The sequence below is a fragment of the Hemitrygon akajei genome, chromosome 1, assembly GCF_048418815.1.
Source record: "Hemitrygon akajei chromosome 1, sHemAka1.3, whole genome shotgun sequence".
Lineage (NCBI taxonomy): Eukaryota > Metazoa > Chordata > Chondrichthyes > Myliobatiformes > Dasyatidae > Hemitrygon > Hemitrygon akajei.
In genome coordinates, this window is record NC_133124.1 from 220,132,621 (window position 1) to 220,152,655 (window position 20,035).

At 52.8% G+C, this 20,035-nt stretch overlaps 1 protein-coding gene across 2 annotated transcripts in view; it reads left to right on the plus strand.

The window, feature by feature from the left end:
- LOC140740065 (AT-rich interactive domain-containing protein 5A-like) overlaps window positions 1–20,035 on the plus strand; it is a 38,891-nt gene extending 18,856 nt beyond the window's left edge. The window contains exons 1-6 of one of the 2 annotated variants that reach the window (XM_073069048.1): window positions 1,418–1,432; window positions 4,973–5,161; window positions 6,295–6,347; window positions 14,969–15,066; window positions 17,702–17,891; window positions 18,429–20,035. In XM_073069048.1, the coding sequence (XP_072925149.1) occupies window positions 5,023–5,161; window positions 6,295–6,347; window positions 14,969–15,066; window positions 17,702–17,891; window positions 18,429–19,583 (1,635 nt within the window). In that variant the 5' untranslated portion in view covers window positions 1,418–1,432; window positions 4,973–5,022 and the 3' untranslated portion in view covers window positions 19,584–20,035. Of the gene's footprint in view, window positions 1–1,417; window positions 1,433–4,972; window positions 5,162–6,294; window positions 6,348–14,968; window positions 15,067–17,701; window positions 17,892–18,428 lie in introns of those variants that run through there. The other variant, XM_073068962.1, reaches the window with a different exon arrangement.

The following is a 20,035-nucleotide window of genomic DNA, read 5'->3' on the forward strand; positions in this document are numbered from 1 at the left end:
GCGGTCCATGTAACTCGTGCTTTGGTCCTCAGTCTCTGCCTGTATGCCAAGAATCGAGCCAGGCAATTGGAATTATACCATAGGACCCAGGAGCAGAATTAGGCTATTCAACCCATCATGCCTGATCCCGGATCCCACTACACCTGCCTTCTAGCCATATCCTTTGATGCCCTGTATTGCCTAAGTGCAGGTGATGGCCGGTGTAGACGTGATGGGTCAAAGAAGCTGCTTCTGTGATCATAGGACCCAGGAGCAGAATTGGGCCAATCCTGGGATCGTTCTCTTGAACCTCGTCTGAACCCTCTCCGATGCCAGCACATCCTTTCTTTGACATAGGACCCACAACAGCTCACAATGTGATGTGACTAATGCCTTATACTAGCTCGGTTATACACTCCTGAGATGGCTTCATGCAGCTCCGGCCTTAAGAAGACTGACTGACCTTCACAAAAGTGGTGTCAGCAGCTGGAGCGGGTGGCATCATTAATCACGAACAGCAGTGAGGTGCCCAGGGAGTGCGGAACAGGAGGCTGGGGAACGCTGGGTGCTGCGTTGAGTCTCGGTGCTGACACACTCTCTTATCAGGACAAGATCGGATTAGAGACTGGAAAGCTGCTGTGTATGGGCACTGAGCTGCCTTCTCAAGAGGGCCAAACCATCCTTGTGACAGTTGTGATTATGAAAGCGCGTTTAAAGACGGTTATATTGACCTTAACTACTGGAGCAGGCTCTATCGTAATCAGCAGATCAGGGTTAGTCACTGGAGGTGGTGTGTTTCTGTTTGTGTTTCAACTCTCTTTTTCCAAAGAGGAAGTGAGTAAGAACAGGAAATTCAACATTGTGTTCAACAGTGTAACCTCAGATCATCTTTTGTTGTGAACAGACTGGTGGAACATGATGCTGGTGTGTGTGTGTGTGTGTGTGTGTGTGTGTGTGTGTGTGTGTGTGTGTGTGTGTGTGTGTGTGTGTGTGTGTGTGTGTGTGTGTGTGTGTGTGTGTGTGTGTGTGTGTGTGTGTGTGTGTGTGTGTGTGTGTGTGTGTGTAACAGTGAGTTTAGCCTTGCTACCTTGCAGAGGGTCCCAGTATGAAATGGCTTTTTGTTTCTCAGCACTGACCAGCATCTGGTTAACTAGCCCCATTCCTAACCTGCAACATGCCATGCCCAAATGGCACCACCCAGAACATGGCAGTGTTGTCTAGAGTGAGAACAGTGGATGTTCTCATCACTGAGCGCAATGAAGGTTCCCTCCATTGGAGAGGGAGTGACTCGATGTCTCCTGGAGGGAGGAAGAGGCCGGAGAGTGTTGCGGTAATGTGGAACATTCTGGCTTGGAGAACCTTGACACTGGCCACTACAATTACTGAGAAAGTCGTAAAAGAATAAAGAGTCTGACTTTGAACTTGTGCAGAGGTTACCACGGTGATGAACTGGGTAAGTTCCCAGTTAGTTTGACATGTCAGTCCATGGCCAATGCAGTGATGAGGCCACACTCAGGTTGGAGGAGCAACACCTTGTGTTCCATCTGGGCAGCCTTCAACCTGATGGCATGAACATTGGTTTCTTGAACTTCCGGTAATGGCCACCCCCTCTCCTTCACCATTTCCCATTTCTGTTTCTCTCTCTCACCTTACCTCCTTACCTGCCCATCACCTCCTTCTCCCCTTTCCCTTTCTTCAATGGTCTTCTGTCCTCTCCTATCAGATTCCCCCTTCTCCAGCCATTTATCTCTTTCACCAATTGACTTCCCAGCTCTTTACTTCTCCCCTTCCCCGTCTCCTGGTTTCACCCATCATCTACCACCATGTATTTCTTCCTCCCTCTTCCCCCCCCCCCCCCACCTTCTTACATTGACCTCATCTTTTCACTCCAGTGCTGATGAAGGGCTTCGGCCTGAAATGTCGACTGCACTCTTTTCCACGGATGCTGCCCGGCCTGCTGAGTTCCTCCAGCATTTTGTGTGTGTTGCTTGGGTTAGTTCCCAATGGACCAAGTCCACAGTGAAAGAAGAGAATAGTGAGATTAGTTTGGGATTGGCACGTGGCTGTACAAAAAAAAATGGGATTATCGTAGGATACCAATATTCTGTTCGTGATCTGTGTTGTATAGTTAATATTTCAGTAATATTTGAGCAATATTGTAAGTATATTGTTTGATTAAGCATTCTTTGTTTAAGTAATTATTTACTGGTTATATGTAAAAGCACCAAGTCATGGCACACGTCATCACACCACCACATCATAAACATTCCCATTCTCACCTTCAAGTCAAGTCAAATCACTTTTTATTGTCATTTCGACCATAAACTGCTGGTACAGTACACAGTAAAAACAAAACAACGTTCTTCCAGGACCATGGTGCTACATGAAACAATACAAAACTACACTAGACTATGTGAGACAGCACAAGGCTACACTAGACTATGTAAAACAACATAAAAACTACAGACCTACACAGGACTACATAGGGTGCACAAAACAGTGCAGGGCAGTGCAATAATAAATAAACAAGACAGTAGGCACAGTAGAGGACAAATTTCAATATAATAACAAATGATGTAGATGTCAGAGCAGACTCTGGGTATTGAGGAGTCCGATGGCTTGGGGGAAGAAACTGTTGCACAGTCTGGTCGGGAGATCCCGGATGTTTCGGTACCTTTTGCCAGACGGCAGGAGGGAGATGGCAATTCATGCCATTTGGACTTGACGTTTTCTCCTGGGAGAAAGACTCTGACTGTCTACCCTAGCAAAACACTGGAGGAACTCAGCAGGTCAGGCAGCATCTATAGAGAGGAATAAACAGTTTGGGTGAGACCCTTCTTCAGGACTGAGAAGGAAGGGGGAAGATGCTGAATAGAAGGATGGGGGAGAGGAAAGAGGATAGCTGGAAGAGGGTTGGTGAAGCCAGGTGAGTGGGAAAGGTCAAGGGCCGGAGAAGAAGGAATCTGATAGGAGAGGAGAGTGCACCATAGGAGAAAAGGAAGGAGGAGGGAACCGGGGGAAGTGATAGGCTGGTGAGAAGGTCAGAGTGGGGAATAGTGGAAGGGAAGGGTGGAATTTGTTTACTGGAAGGAGAAATCAATATTCATGCCATCAGTTTGGAGGCTACCCAAGATGGAATATAAGGAATTGCTTCTTAGTGGCCTCATCTTGGCACAAGAGGAGATCGTGGACTGACATGTTAGAATGGGAATGGGAATTAAAATGTTTGGTCACTGGGAGGTCCTGTTTGTGACAGATGGGGCAGAGGTGCTCAATGAAGTGGTCCCCCAATTTACGACCGTCTACCCTGTCTTTTTATTGACAATAAACTGGACTGGTCAAAGAACACTGGTGAATCTCTTCTGCACCCTCCCCAAAGCCTCCACATCCTTCCTACGTGTGGCAATAACAACTGTGCACATCAGAGAAAAAGCAGATCAGCTTTATTTGTCACACACACGTCGAAAAGTACAGTGAAATATTCTGCTTTTCGGCAGCAACCTACGCAGTCCAAAGATGTGTCACTGATAGCCTGTAAGTGTCAGCACGCTTCTGGGACCGACATAGCGTACCCACAAGTTACTAATCCTAACCCGTACATTTTTGGAATGTGGGAAGAAACCGGAGCACCCGGAGGAAGCCCACATGGTCACAGAGAGAAGGTGCAAACTCCTTACAGGCACCGGCGGGAATTGAACCCGGGTCACTGTCTCTGTAAAGCTTGCGCTACCGTGAAACCTCACTGGCAGGCGTTGCATCTATTATTGATTTGTTATTTATTGAGATACAGTGCAGAATAGGCCCTTCCAGCTCTTTGACTCATGTCGCCCAGTAGTCCCCGATTTAACACTAGCCTAATCATAGGACACCTTACAAGGTCCAATTAACCTACAAACCAGAGCACCTTTGGACCGTGGGAGGAAACCGGAGCCACGTGGTTACAGGCAGCGGTGCGAATTGAACCCGGGTCACTGGCTCTGTAAAGCCTTACGCTAACTGCTTGCCATCGTGCCGCAATTGGCGGGTGTTTGGGAATGGAGCAGGGAATTCTTCTGGGAAGAATTAGAAGATGGCGGTAAGGGGCGGTGGTGAGGAGTGATGGGAGCCTTGCTTTAATCTGCACTCAAGGATGCCCGGCTGTGCAAATACATCAGAAATATTTGTCTTTCACCGCTGAGTTTTCAGAACAGGGGAAGGTGTGATGTGAAAGAGCAGGGTGGTTTCAGTGGTCGCCGCAGTCTGAAGTAATATTTGATGCTGATTTGATAAAGGGTTTGTTGAACCCTGTAGCTTGTTAATGGCAGCATCAGGCAGACAGCCAGCTCCCCGTTACCCTGACAACAGGACAGCTGCCATTTCCGGAGGGCCGCAAGCTTTCCAACAAGCCCCGAAGCAGGATTGGAGACCCTCACCGTCCTGCCCTCCACTGCCACGGGAGACTTTGGACATGGCGGCTGTGTGTGGTGTCCATTGTCACCCATTACATCCTCTGACCACCTTCCCTTCCCCTTGTTCCTACTGGCTGCTTCCTCACACCAGGTTCAATCCCCACCTCCGGCACTGTCTGTGTCTTCTCCCTGTGTCTCTGTGGGTTCTCTCATGCTTCCAACCCTCCCCCCCACCAGATGCTCCACTTTCCTCTCTCATTCCGACAATGTGCGTGGGGTGGGGGGGGGGCAGATAGTCAGTGTTTAATTAGTCCCTATAAATCTCCACTGGGGAGAACTGGAAGGCTCTGGAGTTAATGGGCACAGGAGAGAGACCAGATTACTGTGATATGTACAGGAAATGGGAATGCTGTGAGAGCCAGCAGCAACTCGATGGGCTGAGTAGCCTCCAATGAAACCCATTAGCTCAGATCTCTGTGAAATGGCATTGGGAATGGAGCAGGGATTAGTGACACAGGACCTCAGTGGGGTGGACGCCGGTATGGTCTGGGACAGACCCTCGGGTTTCTCCACGGGCGGCACTCAGCTTGTTACTGCCCCTGCAGGAGTGACGGGAGCTTCCTGGATCGACGGCGGTGCTGACGGAGAGACAGGGATGGCGGAGGGACTGGAAGCGGCGAAGGAGGCCGACGGCGGTGACATGAGCCAGCAGAGCTTCCTGGTCAACCTGTACAAGTTCATGAAGGACAGGGGCACCCCAATTGAGAGGATCCCACACCTGGGATTCAAGCAAGGTGAGGCGCTCCCATCCCCGGCACAGGAGGGGTGTCATGAGACTTGCAATTCACAAGGGGTAACTTCTCTCCAAAATGTTCCCCGGCCCAGGAACCATGTGGAACCTGCCATAAAAACTAGAATATCTGACTTGGAGATGTCGATGGGTGTTTCTTTTTTCCTTATGAGATCTGTTCCCATGCAGTCAGAGTTTCACCATAGGGTTTGTAGAGCACAAAAAACAGGCCCATCGGCCCATCTGAGCTAGGCTCATTTTTAAGTGTTTGGCCCCAATCCCTCTAAACCTTTTCTATCCAGGTACCAGTCCAAGTAACTTTTAAATGTTGTTAATACACCTGTCCCAACCACTTCCTCTGGCAGCCCATTCCACATACAGGGTGAAAACTGTGGCCCTCATGTTCCTATTAAATCTTCCCCCCCACCCTAAACCCGTGCCCTCTGGTTCCTGTTCCCCACCCCTGGGGAAAACACTGTGCATATTTACCCCTCGTGCTTTATAGATCTCTATAACATCACCTCTCATTCTCTAACACTCCATCAGAAAACGTCCCACCCTGCTCAACACAACCCAGTCCCTCAAATCCCAGTAGGATCCTTGTAACACACACAAAATGCTGGTGGAATGCAGCAGGCCAGGCAGCATCTATAGGGAGAAGCGCTGTCGACGTTTCGGGCCGAGACCCTTCGTCAGGATCCTTCTAAATCCCCTTTGCCAACTTTCCATCTTAATGGTGTCTTTCCCATAGCTGGGTGGCCAGAACTACACACGATAGGGCCAGGACTCGAGAGGCTGAGTTATAAGGAGGAATTGGGCTGACTCAGACTTTGGAGTGTAGGACACCGAGGGGTGATCTTGTAGAGGGTGTATAAAATCACAGGCTGAAGGCACAGACCCTAGGGTGCTCCCTCACTACCTGCAGCAGGGCTGACACAAAAGGGTGCTGAGGATAGCTGTGGATACTCACTGCCCAAGATGGGGTGATCCGCGACTGGCCACCTGTGGGAGCAGACGGGGTGTTAACCGGTGGGGGGAGAGGGTGCAGTCACCCCGAGCGACCGTCTCTCTGTGCGTGACGGGGTCTCGACGGGCGTCTCTACTTTCGCTGACGTTGTGAAATCCTCCTCTTTCCAGTGAACCTCGCCACGCTCTACAAGGCGGTTGAGAAGCTGGGTGGCTACGAAGCGGTGAGTAATCTTTAACTAGCACCAATCAATCCCTCCTTCCTGTGGTACGGGCGAGGACACCCACCCAATCAGCCGTGCGGTCTCGGGGTTCCAGCCCGGCACTGGCCAGTTGGCTGGCTTTTCACTGCTTTTAAATTTCAGTTAAACAAAAGATAAAGATTATCTTTGCATGCCACATCGAAACGTACAGTGAAGTGTATTGTTTGAATCAACAACCAGCACAGTCCGAGGGTGTACGGGGGCAGCCCGTAAATGTTGCCACACTTCCGGCACCAACACAGCATGCCCACAGCTCACTGACCCTAACCTGTACATCTGGGAATGTGGGTCCAGGCCAATGAAGTCATGAGGAGAACGTACAAACTCCCTCCAGACGGAACCGGATGCCTTAAAGCAGATGTGCTGACCACTACGCTGCCCTGCCACCCCATGGGTACAAGAAGCAGCAGGCCAGGCAGCGTCTGCCGAGAGGGGAAGCAGCGAATATGTTGGGACCTGATGAAACGCTGACTGTTTATTCCCCTCCCTAGTCTCCGTAGCATTTGACTATTTTTTTACGAGGCCGAGTTGCCAGCTCGGCCCTCAATCCAGCGAGCAAGGAGTGGGCCGGGTCTGACCCGCCCCGAAGTCTGGTGCGGACTCCACGACACCACCGGTTGGCTAACTGCGGCTTCGCGGACAGACACGTTCCCTGACAAACTTGGACCGTACTGGTTAGTGCTCGGAAGGGTGCCGGTGACCCGAGTTCAATTCCTGTTGCTGTCTGCAGCGAGTCTGTATGTTCTCCCTGTGACCACGTGGGTTTCCTCCGGGTGCTCTGGTTTCCTCCCACAATCCAAAGACGTACCGGTTGGGTGGTTCCCTGGTCACATGGGTGTAACTGGCTCATTAGGCCGGGAGGGGCAGTGACACTGTATAACGCATTATGTTATGTTACTATGCTGCTTAATAGAACAGCGACTCTGGGCAACCTAACGCTTTACATAGAGTGCCAACAACTGTGACAAATATATAAAACTAATATTCAGCTCTATTCAGGATCTGCAGTACTTGTGGTATTTTGGCTGTGAAGGCTGATTGGCCTTTCCTTTGACCAATGGGACAGGCTCCTTTCCCACTGAATGGGTCTGATTGGTTGGCATCCAATTCTAAACCCGAAGGCTTGAGTCCAGCCCCCAACATCAATATCGACCCCCCTGCTGGCCAGGAATGCTGATCTTTCACCCTCTGGTCATGGGTCCTTCTCCAGATTCTGGCTCCCAGGGTTCCTCGGCTGGGAGCCGGCAGGAGGAGTTGGGAATCATTCCTGAGGTCTGATATCGAGCACATCTCTCCTTCTGTACAAGCATTTTGCTTGGAATAAACCTGCTGATCTGACGGGTGTCCTGTGTGTTAGGGAGGGTGGGCTTCCCTGTCTGGGGGTCTTTGGAGAGCTGTTCCTACCAATTTCTGACTGCATTCCAACCTCTGATTACCTGCACTGAGGGTTATTCTGGCCTCTCAAGGGTACAGGGACATAGAGTTATGGAAGGGAGATAGCACAGAAAGAGGCCATTCAGCCCATTGAATATATACTGATAATCAACCCATTTACACCAACCCAACTTCAATCCCATCTTTTTTGATCCTCCCACCATTGCCATCAACTCCTCCAGATTCCACCCCTCAATGGGGCAATTTACAGGAACCAATTAACTTCCAAACTCACATGTCAGTGCGATTAAACTGGGAACCCATGTAGTCACGGGCAGAATGTACAAACTCATTACAGACCATGTGGGGATTTGAACCCTGGTCACTGGCACTGTAATAGTGTTACCATAAGACCATAAAGCAAAGGAACAGAATTAGGCCATTTAGCCCATCGAGTCTGCTCCGCCATTCAATCATAGCTGATCCAGTTTTTTTTAATCTCCTCCTCAACCCCAGTTCCCGGCCTTCTCCCCGTAACCTTTCATCCCCTGTCCAGTCAACAGCCTGTCAATCCCTGGCTTAAATACACCCATCGACCTGGCCTCCACAACTGTTTGTGGCAATAAATTCCAGAAATTCACAACCCTCAGGCTAAAGAAATTTCTCCACATCTCTGTTTTGAATGGCCGTCCCTCTATCCTGAGGCTGTGCCCTCTTGTCCTAGACTCCCCACCATGGGAAACATGCTTTCCATATCTACTCCGTCTGGGCCTTTCAACATTCGAAAGGTTTCAATGAGATCCCCCCCTTCATCCTTCTAAATCCCAGTGAGTACAGACCCAGAGCCATCAAATGTTCCTTGTAAGATAACCCTTTCATTCCTGAAATCATCCTTGTGACCCTCCTCTGGACCCTCTCCAATGCCAGCACATCTTTTCTAAGATGAGGAGCCCAAAACTGTTCACAATACTCAAGGTGAGGCCTCACCAGTGCCTTATAAAGCCTCAGCGTCACATCCCTGCTCTTGTATTCTAGACCTCTTGAAATGAATACTAACATTGCATTTGCCTTCCTCCCCACTGAGTCAACCTGCAAGTTAACCTTTAGGGTGTCCTGCACAAGGACTCCCAAGTTCCTCTGCATCTCAAATTTTTGGATTTTCTCCCCATTTAGAAAATAGTCCGCACATTTATTTCTACCACCAATGTACATGACCATACATTTTCCAACATTTGCCACTCTCTTGCCCGTTCTCCTAATCTGTCTACCTGTTTCCTCAACACTACCTGCCCCTCCACCAATCTTCATATCATCTGCAAACTTGGCAACAAAGCCATCTATTCCCAACACCGACCCCTGTGGAACACCACTAATCACTAAATGCCCGGCTACAATGCCACCCCAAATGGGAAATCCTACACTGTTCACTGCCCACAGTCTCATGAACTCCCCCCCCCACCAAGATTCCACTGGGGGCAGTTCACAGCAAGGTTAAACCCGCGACCCCCATGTTACTGGGATGTGGGATATGGGAAAACAGCGGGGTCACAGTGAGAATCTACAAACTCCTTACGGACAGTGGCAGTGATGGGGATTGAACCAGAATCTCCCACACTGTGAGGCAGTGACTCTACACACCGGCCATCGAACGTATTCCGGTGTGGTTAGTGCCCCAGCCTAGGAAGTCCTCTAACTACATCCTCCCCCACCCCCACCCCGTGCGATGTGGAGGAGAGTAGACTTGGTCTCTGCCAAGTTTCATGTGACAGCTTCCGAATCCACAGCTAAAGCACAATTCTCGGCAGCTGCATCATCTGAAACGAAGGACTAAAATAGGAAGCTGCTGATGCCAGCACGTTACCGAGGGTTACAGACTCAGATTCGGATTTACATGTCACGTGTACCTGGAAACATACAGTGAAATGTATCGTTTGTGTTCACAACCAACAGCACAAGGACGTGCAGGGGGCAACCACACATTCCAGTGCCCGCATCGCGTGCCCACACCACTAGAGTAGCGGACACTGCGACCATTACAGCTCAGGCTGTCAAAGTTCAGAGTTCAGTCCCAGCATCCTCTGTAAGGAGTTTGTACGTCCTCCCTGTGGAGTGTGTGGGTTTCCTCCGGGTGCTCCGGTTTCCTCCCACAGTCCAAAGACGTAATGGTTAGTGGGTAAATTGTTTTGTAATTAGGCTAGAGATGAACCTGTGGGTTGCTGGCTGACTGGCTCAAAGGGCCAGAAGGGCTGTATCTCAAAATGAAAACAATGCTTGGCAGAACCATGCAACAACCAACACAAGCAACAAAACCGTACAGGAAAATAAGCCCCGTTCCTCCCTCCGAGCCACCACCTACACACGGTCCCCAGCCCCAGGAGCAGGTGCCTCAGCTTTCAGCCTCCAGTGCACTCCGACTCACAGACGTTGAGCCTCGACTTCCCCAGCGGACTCTCAGGGACGCGCAGACCCAGAGCTCTGGACTCGCACTCGGCCTCTGGGCTTCAGTGTTCGATGTCGATCACCGGACTCGCTGATTAATGAGGAGCCTCCAACTCCAGACCCGTCTGATGGGACCCGAGCACTAGGCCTCAAAAGACCTTGGATGAGGAGCCGAGCTCCAGTCTGGCTGACTCGCGTACCTGGGAGGGTGGCTTCACCGGTTCTCATGGCCCCCGCCTGTACAGAAATCCGATCTGGTGAGAGAGCCTGACTCATGCTCAGTTCTGCCGCCTCTCTTGCTTTCTACGGGCACCACAGTAACGTAGCATTTAGCAGAACACCTTACTGTGCCTCCAGTCTCCACTCTTCAGCTTCCATACCACCATAAGACATAGGAATAGAATTAGGCCATTTGGCCCATCTAGTCTGTTCCACCATTTCATCATGGCTGATTTATGTTCCCTCTCAACCCCATTCTCCTGCTTTCTGCCCGTAACCTTTGACACACTGACTAATCAAGAACCCATTAACCTCTGTTTTAAATACACCCAATGATTTGGCCTCCACCATCATATGTGACACTGAATCCCACAGATTCACCACCCTCTGCCTAAAGAAATCCCTCCTCGACTTCTGTATCGAGCCCCAGTATAGCCGACTTCAGGACCCTGAACTGCAGCCTGGTTAGCGGACCTGGGCCAGTGGGATCACATACTGTAATATGCGTAACATGTACTGTAAGAGTGAAAGGAGCCTCAAAGATACCTCTGATTACTGGCTATAAGTATTCACAGCACACTGCCGGGCAAAAACGGGGAAACCCCCTTCAAACTGTTGACTTTAGACGTGGGAATTAAAGTCTTGCTGAGAAATGGTGTCTCACTGTGTCAGGAAGTGTGAACAGATGGAGAGCTGATAAAAACACACCAGTAACTTCGAATGCAGCTAGCTTACTGGACAGGCACACGCCTCGCTGACAGAACTATTTTCCACCAGTCATTTTGCAAGTGGCGGCTTTGTGAACTTTTTCTTTGGTTGGACCTGACCGTGGCCGGTCTCAACCATTTGCAAACTTCTTCGTTAGAGCAATGATTTCAACCTCCAAGAGGACCACAACCTTGTCGTAGGGTTTGCGTGCCTCACCGACCCGAAGTGCGATGTTGGCTGGAGTCAGGGCCTTGTGCTCTGGCTGTGGGCAGGGTCACCCATGCCAAACAGGTCAAAGGGTAGAGGCCAGGCATTGAGCGCTCCACCGGTCCTCCAGGCTCGGGGGTTCAGCTCAGGGTTAACAACCCTGGATGGTCAAAAAAAAAAATGCTACGGAAACAGGAATGAAGACTCCTGCTACATCTGTGTGCAATGGTATGAGCAGATAGAGCTGGAGGACTGTCGTTGCTGCCCTAAACCCTAGCGTGCAACGGGCAGTAAGTAATCATTTCAAAGGTGTGAGAGATCTGTGTGAGATTGGGTTCCTCCAGTTTCCTTTGCCCACTGGCGTTTGTGTCATTGACCTCCACAGTTTGAGGGCATGCCCACAGTGACAGCATGCTTCTGGCACCAACATACCATGCCCACAATTTACTAGCCCTAACCAAGCGGGACACCTTTACAACGTGTGGGGGAAACCCTGGCAGGAATCGCTGGAATTGAGCCCCTGCTCGCCATGGTGGTACCATACTGCCCTCTGTTGGCAATTGAGGGGAGTGCTGCCCCTGCCCCTGCCCCAGCAGAGGGAGGCTGCAGGTCCTTACCCTGGCCCAGTCGGAGAGGATTGAAACCATCGTTGATCCCGGGAGAGAGCCTGTGAAAGGTGGGGAGATGTATATGCCTATGGGCGGGGTGCTGGCATTACAGCCAGGGTACCATAGGTACATAAAGTAAACTTTGTGTTTACTTTAAGTGAGGTGCACACATATCATGTGGTAGCGTGATGATGTATGGAATAAACATATTTTAAATGAATGACTTGTAATAAATTATTTAACCGGACAAGAATGTTTTACGCACACAGGATTACTCAAATATTACTGAAATATTAAATAGAGTATGAGCGATGGGGGTTCGATTTCCGTCACTGTGGGAGAACGTACCAGCTCCTGAGCAACAGGGGCGGCGTAGTAGCAGCTGACATGGGTTCAATTCCTGCATCCTCTGTAAGGAATTTGCCCGACATGACCCCGATACACCCCGACCTGGTGAACTGTGACGTGACCCCGATACACCCTGACCTGGTGAACTGTGACGTCACCCCGACCTGGTGAACTGTGACGTGACCCCGATACTCCCTGACCTGGTGAACTGTGACGTGACCCCGATACTCCCTGACCTGGTGAACTGTGACGTGACCCCGATTCACCCTGACCTGGTGAACTGTGACGTGACCTGATACACACTCACAAGGAAATAGAAGCAGGAACAGGCCTATCAACCCCTTGAACCCACCATCTCTGCTGGCCCCTTTTGTCCTGACGTCAGTTCCCCCAGGACAGTTGTCTGACCGCTGGGCCGTTGTGTATCTGATGGCAGGCAGTTCTCCCTTGGTGCTCTGTTGGGATTACAGTGGGGTGGGGGGTGTTTTGGGGTACTATGTTGTGGGGTGGGGGTGTTTTGGGGTACTATGTTGTGGGGTGGGGGTGTTTTGGGGTACTATGTTGTGGGGTGGGGGGTGTTTTGGGGTACTATGTTGTGGGGTGGGGGGTGTTTTGGGGTACTATGTTGTGGGGTGGGGGGTGTTTTGGGGTACTATGTTGTGGGGTGGGGGTGTTTTGGGGTACTATGTTGTGGGGTGGGGGGTGTTTTGGGGTACTATGTTGTGGGGTGGGGGTGTTTTGGGGTACTATGTTGTGGGGTGGGGGTGTTTTGGGGTACTATGTTGTGCTTGAACTCTGTCCCCACGCTGCTTTTGAATTGGCTGATGCTTTCCCATTGGTCTCAAATGAGTAAAGAAAATTCTGTAAAAACTCGGTGGGTCAGACTGTGGCCCTAACTCATAGAACAGTACATCACAGTACAGGCCTTTCGGCCCACTATGTTGAGCTAACCCCTTAAATTACTCAAGATGAATCTAGCCCTTCCCTCCCCCATGACCCTCCATTTTTCCTTCATCCATGTTCCTAGCTTCAATGTCCTTAATTTGAGGGGTCCATCAATGTGGACCCCAAGATCCCTCTGTTCCTCCATTGCTCAGAATCCTGCCATTAACCCTGTACTCTGACTTCAAATGATTTTGACATTCCTAAGTACCGGTAAATCACTTCACGCTTTTCTCATTTGAATTCCATCTGCCACCTCTCAGCCTCTATTACCACCCGACAGTGCATTCCATACACCCACCACTCCCTGTGCAAACAAAAACTGGCTGACATCCACAACCACCCCCCCCCCCCCACGCCATGCTTCCCTCCAGTCACCTTTAAATCATGTCCCCTCGTGTTAGCCATTTCCACCCTGGGAGAACTCTGTCAGTCCACTTGATCTATGCCTGATATCATCTTGTACACCTCTATCGTTACCTCTCATCCTCCTTCACTCCAAAGAGAAAAGCCCTCGCTCACTCATACTTGATCTCCAATCCAGCCAATATCCTGGTAAATCTCCTCTGCAGCCCCTCCATAGCTTCCACAGCCCACCTTTAACGAGGTGACCAGAACTGAACACAATATTCCTAGTGAGATCCCAGCAGAGGTGGAGGACGTGATTTCACTGTTTAGGGAGCTCACCCAGATCGTGCTCCCTCTGGCCCTGAGAACAGTATTGCCCTTTGTCAGAGCTGGGAAGGGTGAGAGATGGGACGGGTATGATGTTGGAGGGAGAGGAGGTCAAAGGGAATGGGGTGGGGTGGAGTGTAGAGTCCTGGTGTTGTGAGTACAGAGTTTAAGGCCTGGTAGGTGTGTCATTCGGTTAGTGATGAGGGTCAGAGCAGGTCCGTTAGCCAAGACCGGTCAGCGAATCTCTCCCGGTTCACTGGGGTAGTGGAGGACCCGAAGTCTGTGTGTTTGTGTTCGAACCTGGGTCCGCTGGAGGCAGGTGGTGGGTTAAAGGACTGTGTACGTGGGTGGGGCTGGAAGGAGGAACAGCGTGGTCTGCCATGGGTTAAAGGACTGTGTACGTGGGTGGGGCTGGAAGGAGGAACAGCGTGGTCTGCCATGGGTTAAAGGACTGTGTACGTGGGTGGGGCTGGAAGGAGGAACAGCGTGGCCTGCCATGGGTTAAAGGACTGTGTACGTGGGTGGGGCTGGAAGGAGGAACAGCGTGGTCTGCCATGGGTTAAAGGACTGTGTACGTGGGTGGGGCTGGAAGGAGGAACAGCGTGGTCTGCCATGGGTTAAAGGACTGTGTACGTGGGTGGGGCTGGAAGGAGGAACAGCGTGGTCTGCCATGGGTTAAAGGACTGTGTACGTGGGTGGGGCTGGAAGGAGGAACAGCGTGGTCTGCCATGGGTTAAAGGACTGTGTACGTGGGTGGGGCTGGAAGGAGGAACAGCGTGGTCTGCCATGGGTTAAAGGACTGTGTACGTGGGTGGGGCTGGAAGGAGGAACAGCGTGGTCTGCCATGGGTTAAAGGACTGTGTACGTGGGTGGGGCTGGAAGGAGGAACAGCGTGGTCTGCCATGCAACGTTAGCGCCAGGATACTCGGGACTGCCCCAGCTCATCCTTGGGTGTGTCGGTTGTTCACACAAACGTTTCACTGTATGTTTCGATGAACACTTGAGAAGGAAACTGGAGCTTGAATCTCGTTCACTCACCGCCTCTGCTCTATGCCCCCGCAGGTCACGACGAGTCGACTCTGGAAGAACATCTACGACGAGCTTGGGGGAAACCCAGGGAGCACCAGCGCAGCCACCTGTACCCGCCGGCACTACGAGAAGTAGGTGGCACAGAGCCCTGGCACGCACTGTTCCCCGGGAGCTCGCACACACCCTTTCATTGTACCGTATTTACAGACACAGGCTGTGTTCTGGTCCCAGCACTCAAAGGAATCTGCTCTTCTCCTGAGGCACGGATCCAACATTGCACCTACCGCCAGATGGCAGGCTTTCTAACCCCACCCAGTGCGCGAGGTTATGATCCCAGACATGATGTTGCAGCTGATACATCATTCGCAGCCCACGCTCCGCAGCTTGACGGATCGCTCTCCCAGGCCTGCCAGCCTGACTAGCAGCCTGGGAAAGACTAAGGTCTTGGGACCAGATGCAGTGGCACCATTGGTGACTACGAACTCGATGTTCACACACCGGGTCCACCATCCGTGACAACCTCTCCTTGGACGCAGAAATCCACAACGTGTCAGGAAGGGTGCAACAACTCTTGCCTGCCTCCCTGCGAGTCTGGGAGAGCTCCAGACTCCCAGTCAATACAATCTTGTATTGCCAGCACACTGCTGTACGGCAGTGAGACCTGGACAACATAGGCTAGGCTGGAGAGAAGGCTCATCGCCTTCATTGCATCTTGGCACCTCCTGGACAGACAGAGTCCAGAGTACCCTGTTCTCTCCCCAGTGTCTATCTCCTGGGCACCTCCTGGAGACAGAGTACCCTGTTCTCTCCCCAGTGTCTATCTCCTGCAAGACAGAGTACCCTGTTCTCTCCCCAGTGTCTATCTCCTGGGCACCTCCTGGAGACAGAGTACCCTGTTCTCTCCCCAGTGTCTATCTCCTGCAAGACAGAGTACCCTGTTCTCTCCCCAGTGTCTATCTCCTGCAAGACAGAGTACCCTGTTCTCTCCCCAGTGTCTATCTCCTGGGCACCTCCTGGAGACAGAGTACCCTGTTCTCTCCCCAGTGTCTATCTCCTGCAAGACAGAGTACCCTGTTCTCTCCCCAGTGTCTATCTCCTGGGCACCTCCTGCAAGACAGAGTCCAGAGTACCCTGTTCTCTCCCCAGTGTCTATCTCCTGGGCACCTCCTGGAGACAGAGTACCCTGTTCTCTCCCCAGTGTCTATCTCCTGGGCACCTCCTGGGGACAGAGTACCCTGTTCTCTCCCCAGTGTCTATCTCCTGGACACCTGGAGACAGAGTACCCTGTTCTCTCCCCAGTGTCTATCTCCTGGGCACCTCCTGGAGACAGAGTACCCTGTTCTCTCCCCAGTGTCTATCTCCTGCAAGACAGAGTACCCTGTTCTCTCCCCAGTGTCTATCTCCTGGGCACCTCCTGGAGACAGAGTACCCTGTTCTCTCCCCAGTGTCTATCTCCTGCAAGACAGAGTACCCTGTTCTCTCCCCAGTGTCTATCTCCTGGGCACCTCCTGGAGACAGAGTACCCTGTTCTCTCCCCAGTGTCTATCTCCTGCAAGACAGAGTACCCTGTTCTCTCCCCAGTGTCTATCTCCTGCAAGACGGAGTACCCTGTTCTCTCCCCAGTGTCTATCTCTTGGACACCTCCTGGAGACAGAGTACCCTGTTCTCTCCCCAGTGTGTAGGCTCTGGTCTGGCATGTCTGCCACATGCAGTGTGGCCACATCCCAAAAGACATCCTCTTCGGTGAGCTGGAACCACCAGCAGCCCATGACTGTGCTAAACAGGTGTCTGAAACGAGCCACCTAGTTAAACCCATTTAACCAACTAACATACTAACCTTTGGACAGTGAGAGGAAACCCATGCGGTCACCGGGAGAACGTACAAGCTCCTCGCAGAGGACACTGGGATTGAACTCTGAACTCCGACGCCCCGAGCTGTAGTAGTGTTATGCTAACCGCAACACTACCGTGTACCCACCAAAGGGCAGCCGAGATAGCAATGGGCGTGTTCTAGTGTCAGTCTCCGGTTTCCTCCCACGTTACAAAGATGTGCCAGTTAGCGTTAGTTAAGTGGTGAGCAAGTTACACGGGCTCTGGAAATGTGGTGACGCTTAACTGCAGGCCGATCCCAGCATTTCCTCACCGATTCGATGCCAATAATGTTTTTCACTGCATGTACATGTGATAAAGTCAATCTTAACCTCTCTCTGGCTCACACACCCATATTCCCTCTCTCTCTCCCCTCACTTTCTCTCACTCACTCCCTCTTTCCCTTCACTCACTCTCTCTTTCCCTTCACCCACATTTTCTCTCCCCTCACTTTCTCTCACTCACTCTCTCTTTCCCTTCACTCACTTTCTCTCACTCACTTTCTCTCACTCACTCTCTCTCTCCCCTCACTTTCTCTCACTCACTCTCTCTTTCCCTTCACTCACTTTCTCTCACTCACTCTCTCTCTCCCCTCACTTTCTCTCACTCACTCTCTCTTTCCCTTCACTCACTTTCTCTCACTCACTCTCTCTTTCCCTTCACCCACACTTTCTCTCACTCACTCTCTCTTTCCCTTCACTCACTCTCTCTCCCCTCACTTTCTCTCACTCACTCTCTCTCCCCTCACTTTCTCTCACTCACTCTCTCTTTCCCTTCACCCACACACTCACACTTTCTCTACCCTCACTCACTCTCTCTTTCCCTTCACCCACACTTTCTTTCTCTCATTCCCTCACTCACTCACTCTCTCTCTCTCTCTCCCCCCTCACCGGGCAGACTGGTGTTGCCCTACGAGCGTCACCTGAAGGGGGAAGAGGACAAACCTCTGCCGGCGAGCAAGCCTCGGAAACAGTACCGGGTCGTCAAAGCCAAGGACGGGAAGGGGCCGGGCGCCGAGCTGAAGGATCAGGGAAATAAACGGAAACCGGCAAAGGATGGTGCGCCGCAGATCGGCGGGAGCAGTGCGGTAGGGTAACTTACTCACTCAGGGTACGGTTGTTTTGATGGGGTGGGGGTTCACAGCAAAGCAAAGAGTGGTTCCACTGCCTCACAGTGCCAGGGACCCTGGTTCGAACCATCTGTGTGTAGTTGGTACGTTCTCCCCGGGGTGCTCCCGTTCCCTCTCACGTTCCAAGGACATGCAGGACGGGTGGGTTATCTGATCCCTCGTGTGTGGGTGAGGGGTAGAACCTGGGGGAGTTGATGGAAATGTGGTGAAGGTAGTAATTTGGGGAGGCTGGGGCTGATGGGATTGTTGATAGACAGATCTTTCTCTCTCTCTGTTGGAAGGTAAATAAGAGGAGGGACTAGTGACCTAACTCGTTAGTGAGAGCCATGGGGAAAGGGGTACACAGGTCAGGGGCAATTGGGCATGCGCCGGAGGGGCCGAGTGGCCCTCTCCTGCCGCCTTTCGGTCCATCGGGTCTATGGCAGTCCCAGGACAATCTCACCTTTGGTCATGTTTTAGCTCGGTAGCCCCAGTGACACGCTTCTCTCTCCCCAGGCCTCCCCCTTAGCAGAAGCCGAGGATTCGGGAAGGGGGCAGAAGGAGGGAGCGCCTCCGGGCCCCGCCACCGCTGAAGAGCGCGAATGCCCGCACGTCGAGTCGGCGGAGAAGGGCGGCGGCAGGTCGCCAGGGCGAGCCGGCGAGGAGGTTTGGGGAGCGGGCGGAGGGGCAGAGGAGGGCCAGGGGCCCAGGAGGGAGCAGGACATTATCTCTCCCCTGGCGAAGAAGAAGCGGTTCGCGGCGACCGAGCTCCCCCTGGCCAGACCATCGGTCATCCAGCCGCCCCGACCAGCGGCCCCCGTCGCCCCGCTGCCCCTGTACCCGGCGCGGGACGAGAAGGGCAGCCGGGGCTGCGAACTGCCCTTCAGCGGACTCCAACTCCTGCAGCCCTTCCCCACCAGGGCCAGCCCGATGTCCCGCTTCCGCGGCTTCAGGGACTTCAGCGCCTTCGTGCTCCCGCTCGACAAGGGGTCGAGGCGCCTGGGCCGGGCGGGGGATCGTGCTGCCGAGCTCGCCCTGCCCCGGGTGGCTCCTTGGGTGCCGGAGCCCAAGGGCGAGGCACTGAGGGTGGGCCCGCTGCCCGCTCCCTCCCACCAGCCGAAGGCGTGCTGGGTGCCGCCCCTCACGGTGGCCCTGCCCAGGAAGGTGCCGGCCAAGCGAGCGAAGCTGGACGGGGCGCTTCTCCAGCCGCGGCCGGAGCTCAGGACCAAGGACTGCGAGACGAATTGCTACGGCAGGAAGCTCCGCGTCGTCTCGCCCCTCCACTTGGCCAGGGAGCCCGAGGCCAAGGACAGGCTGGCTGGGGAGGGCAAGGCCCTGAAACCCCCGCTGCCCGCCGTCCCGGGTTGGCTGCTGGCGGCCCCCGGTGTCCCGGACGCCGCCGTTACCGATGGCCTGCGGGCGCACTTCCCCGCCGGCTACGTGCTCCCGGTCAAGGAGCATCCTCTCTACTCGTCCCTGCCCACCTCGCTCGCCCTCAACCCCTTCGTGGTCCCCGCCGTGCCCGGGGAAGGTCTCGGGGTTCCCCTGGACCTCTACAAACACCTGGCCGCCAGCTCCTCCTGCGACAGCCTCCTCCATAACAGACTGTGCCCGCTGGCCTGCTACACCGGCCCGTACCTCCCCGCCTGGCAGGTCCGGCCCCAGCTATAGCCCAGAGCGCGGCTCCTTTGCACTTGGCCGAATCCAGACGCGACATGGAGCCGAAGAGCCCAGAACGTCCGGGTGGTGAGCCGGGGCCAGCTTCCCGCTGGACCGCAGGTCTCGTTCGGCCAGTGATCCTGGAAGGCCCGGCGTGTCCATGGACCGGAGAACTGAGCCGTTCCCCAAGGGTGGGAGAGTTACCCCCGCCAAATTCGGCGCTCCTGCAGCTTCTGAATCGCCAGTGGAACTGTTAACCTCATGTGGACTTTCGGACTGGTCTGGGGCGAAAGCAAACCGGGTGCCGGGGGGGACACACGATGTCCGTGTACACAGGCAATGAGAGCGATCGATCAGAACCAAGTTCACCATCACTGTACGTCGTGAAATCTGTCCTTTTGCGGCAGTAGTACATTGCGAAACGTAAAGTTACTATAAATTACAGTAAGAAATATATAAACAAA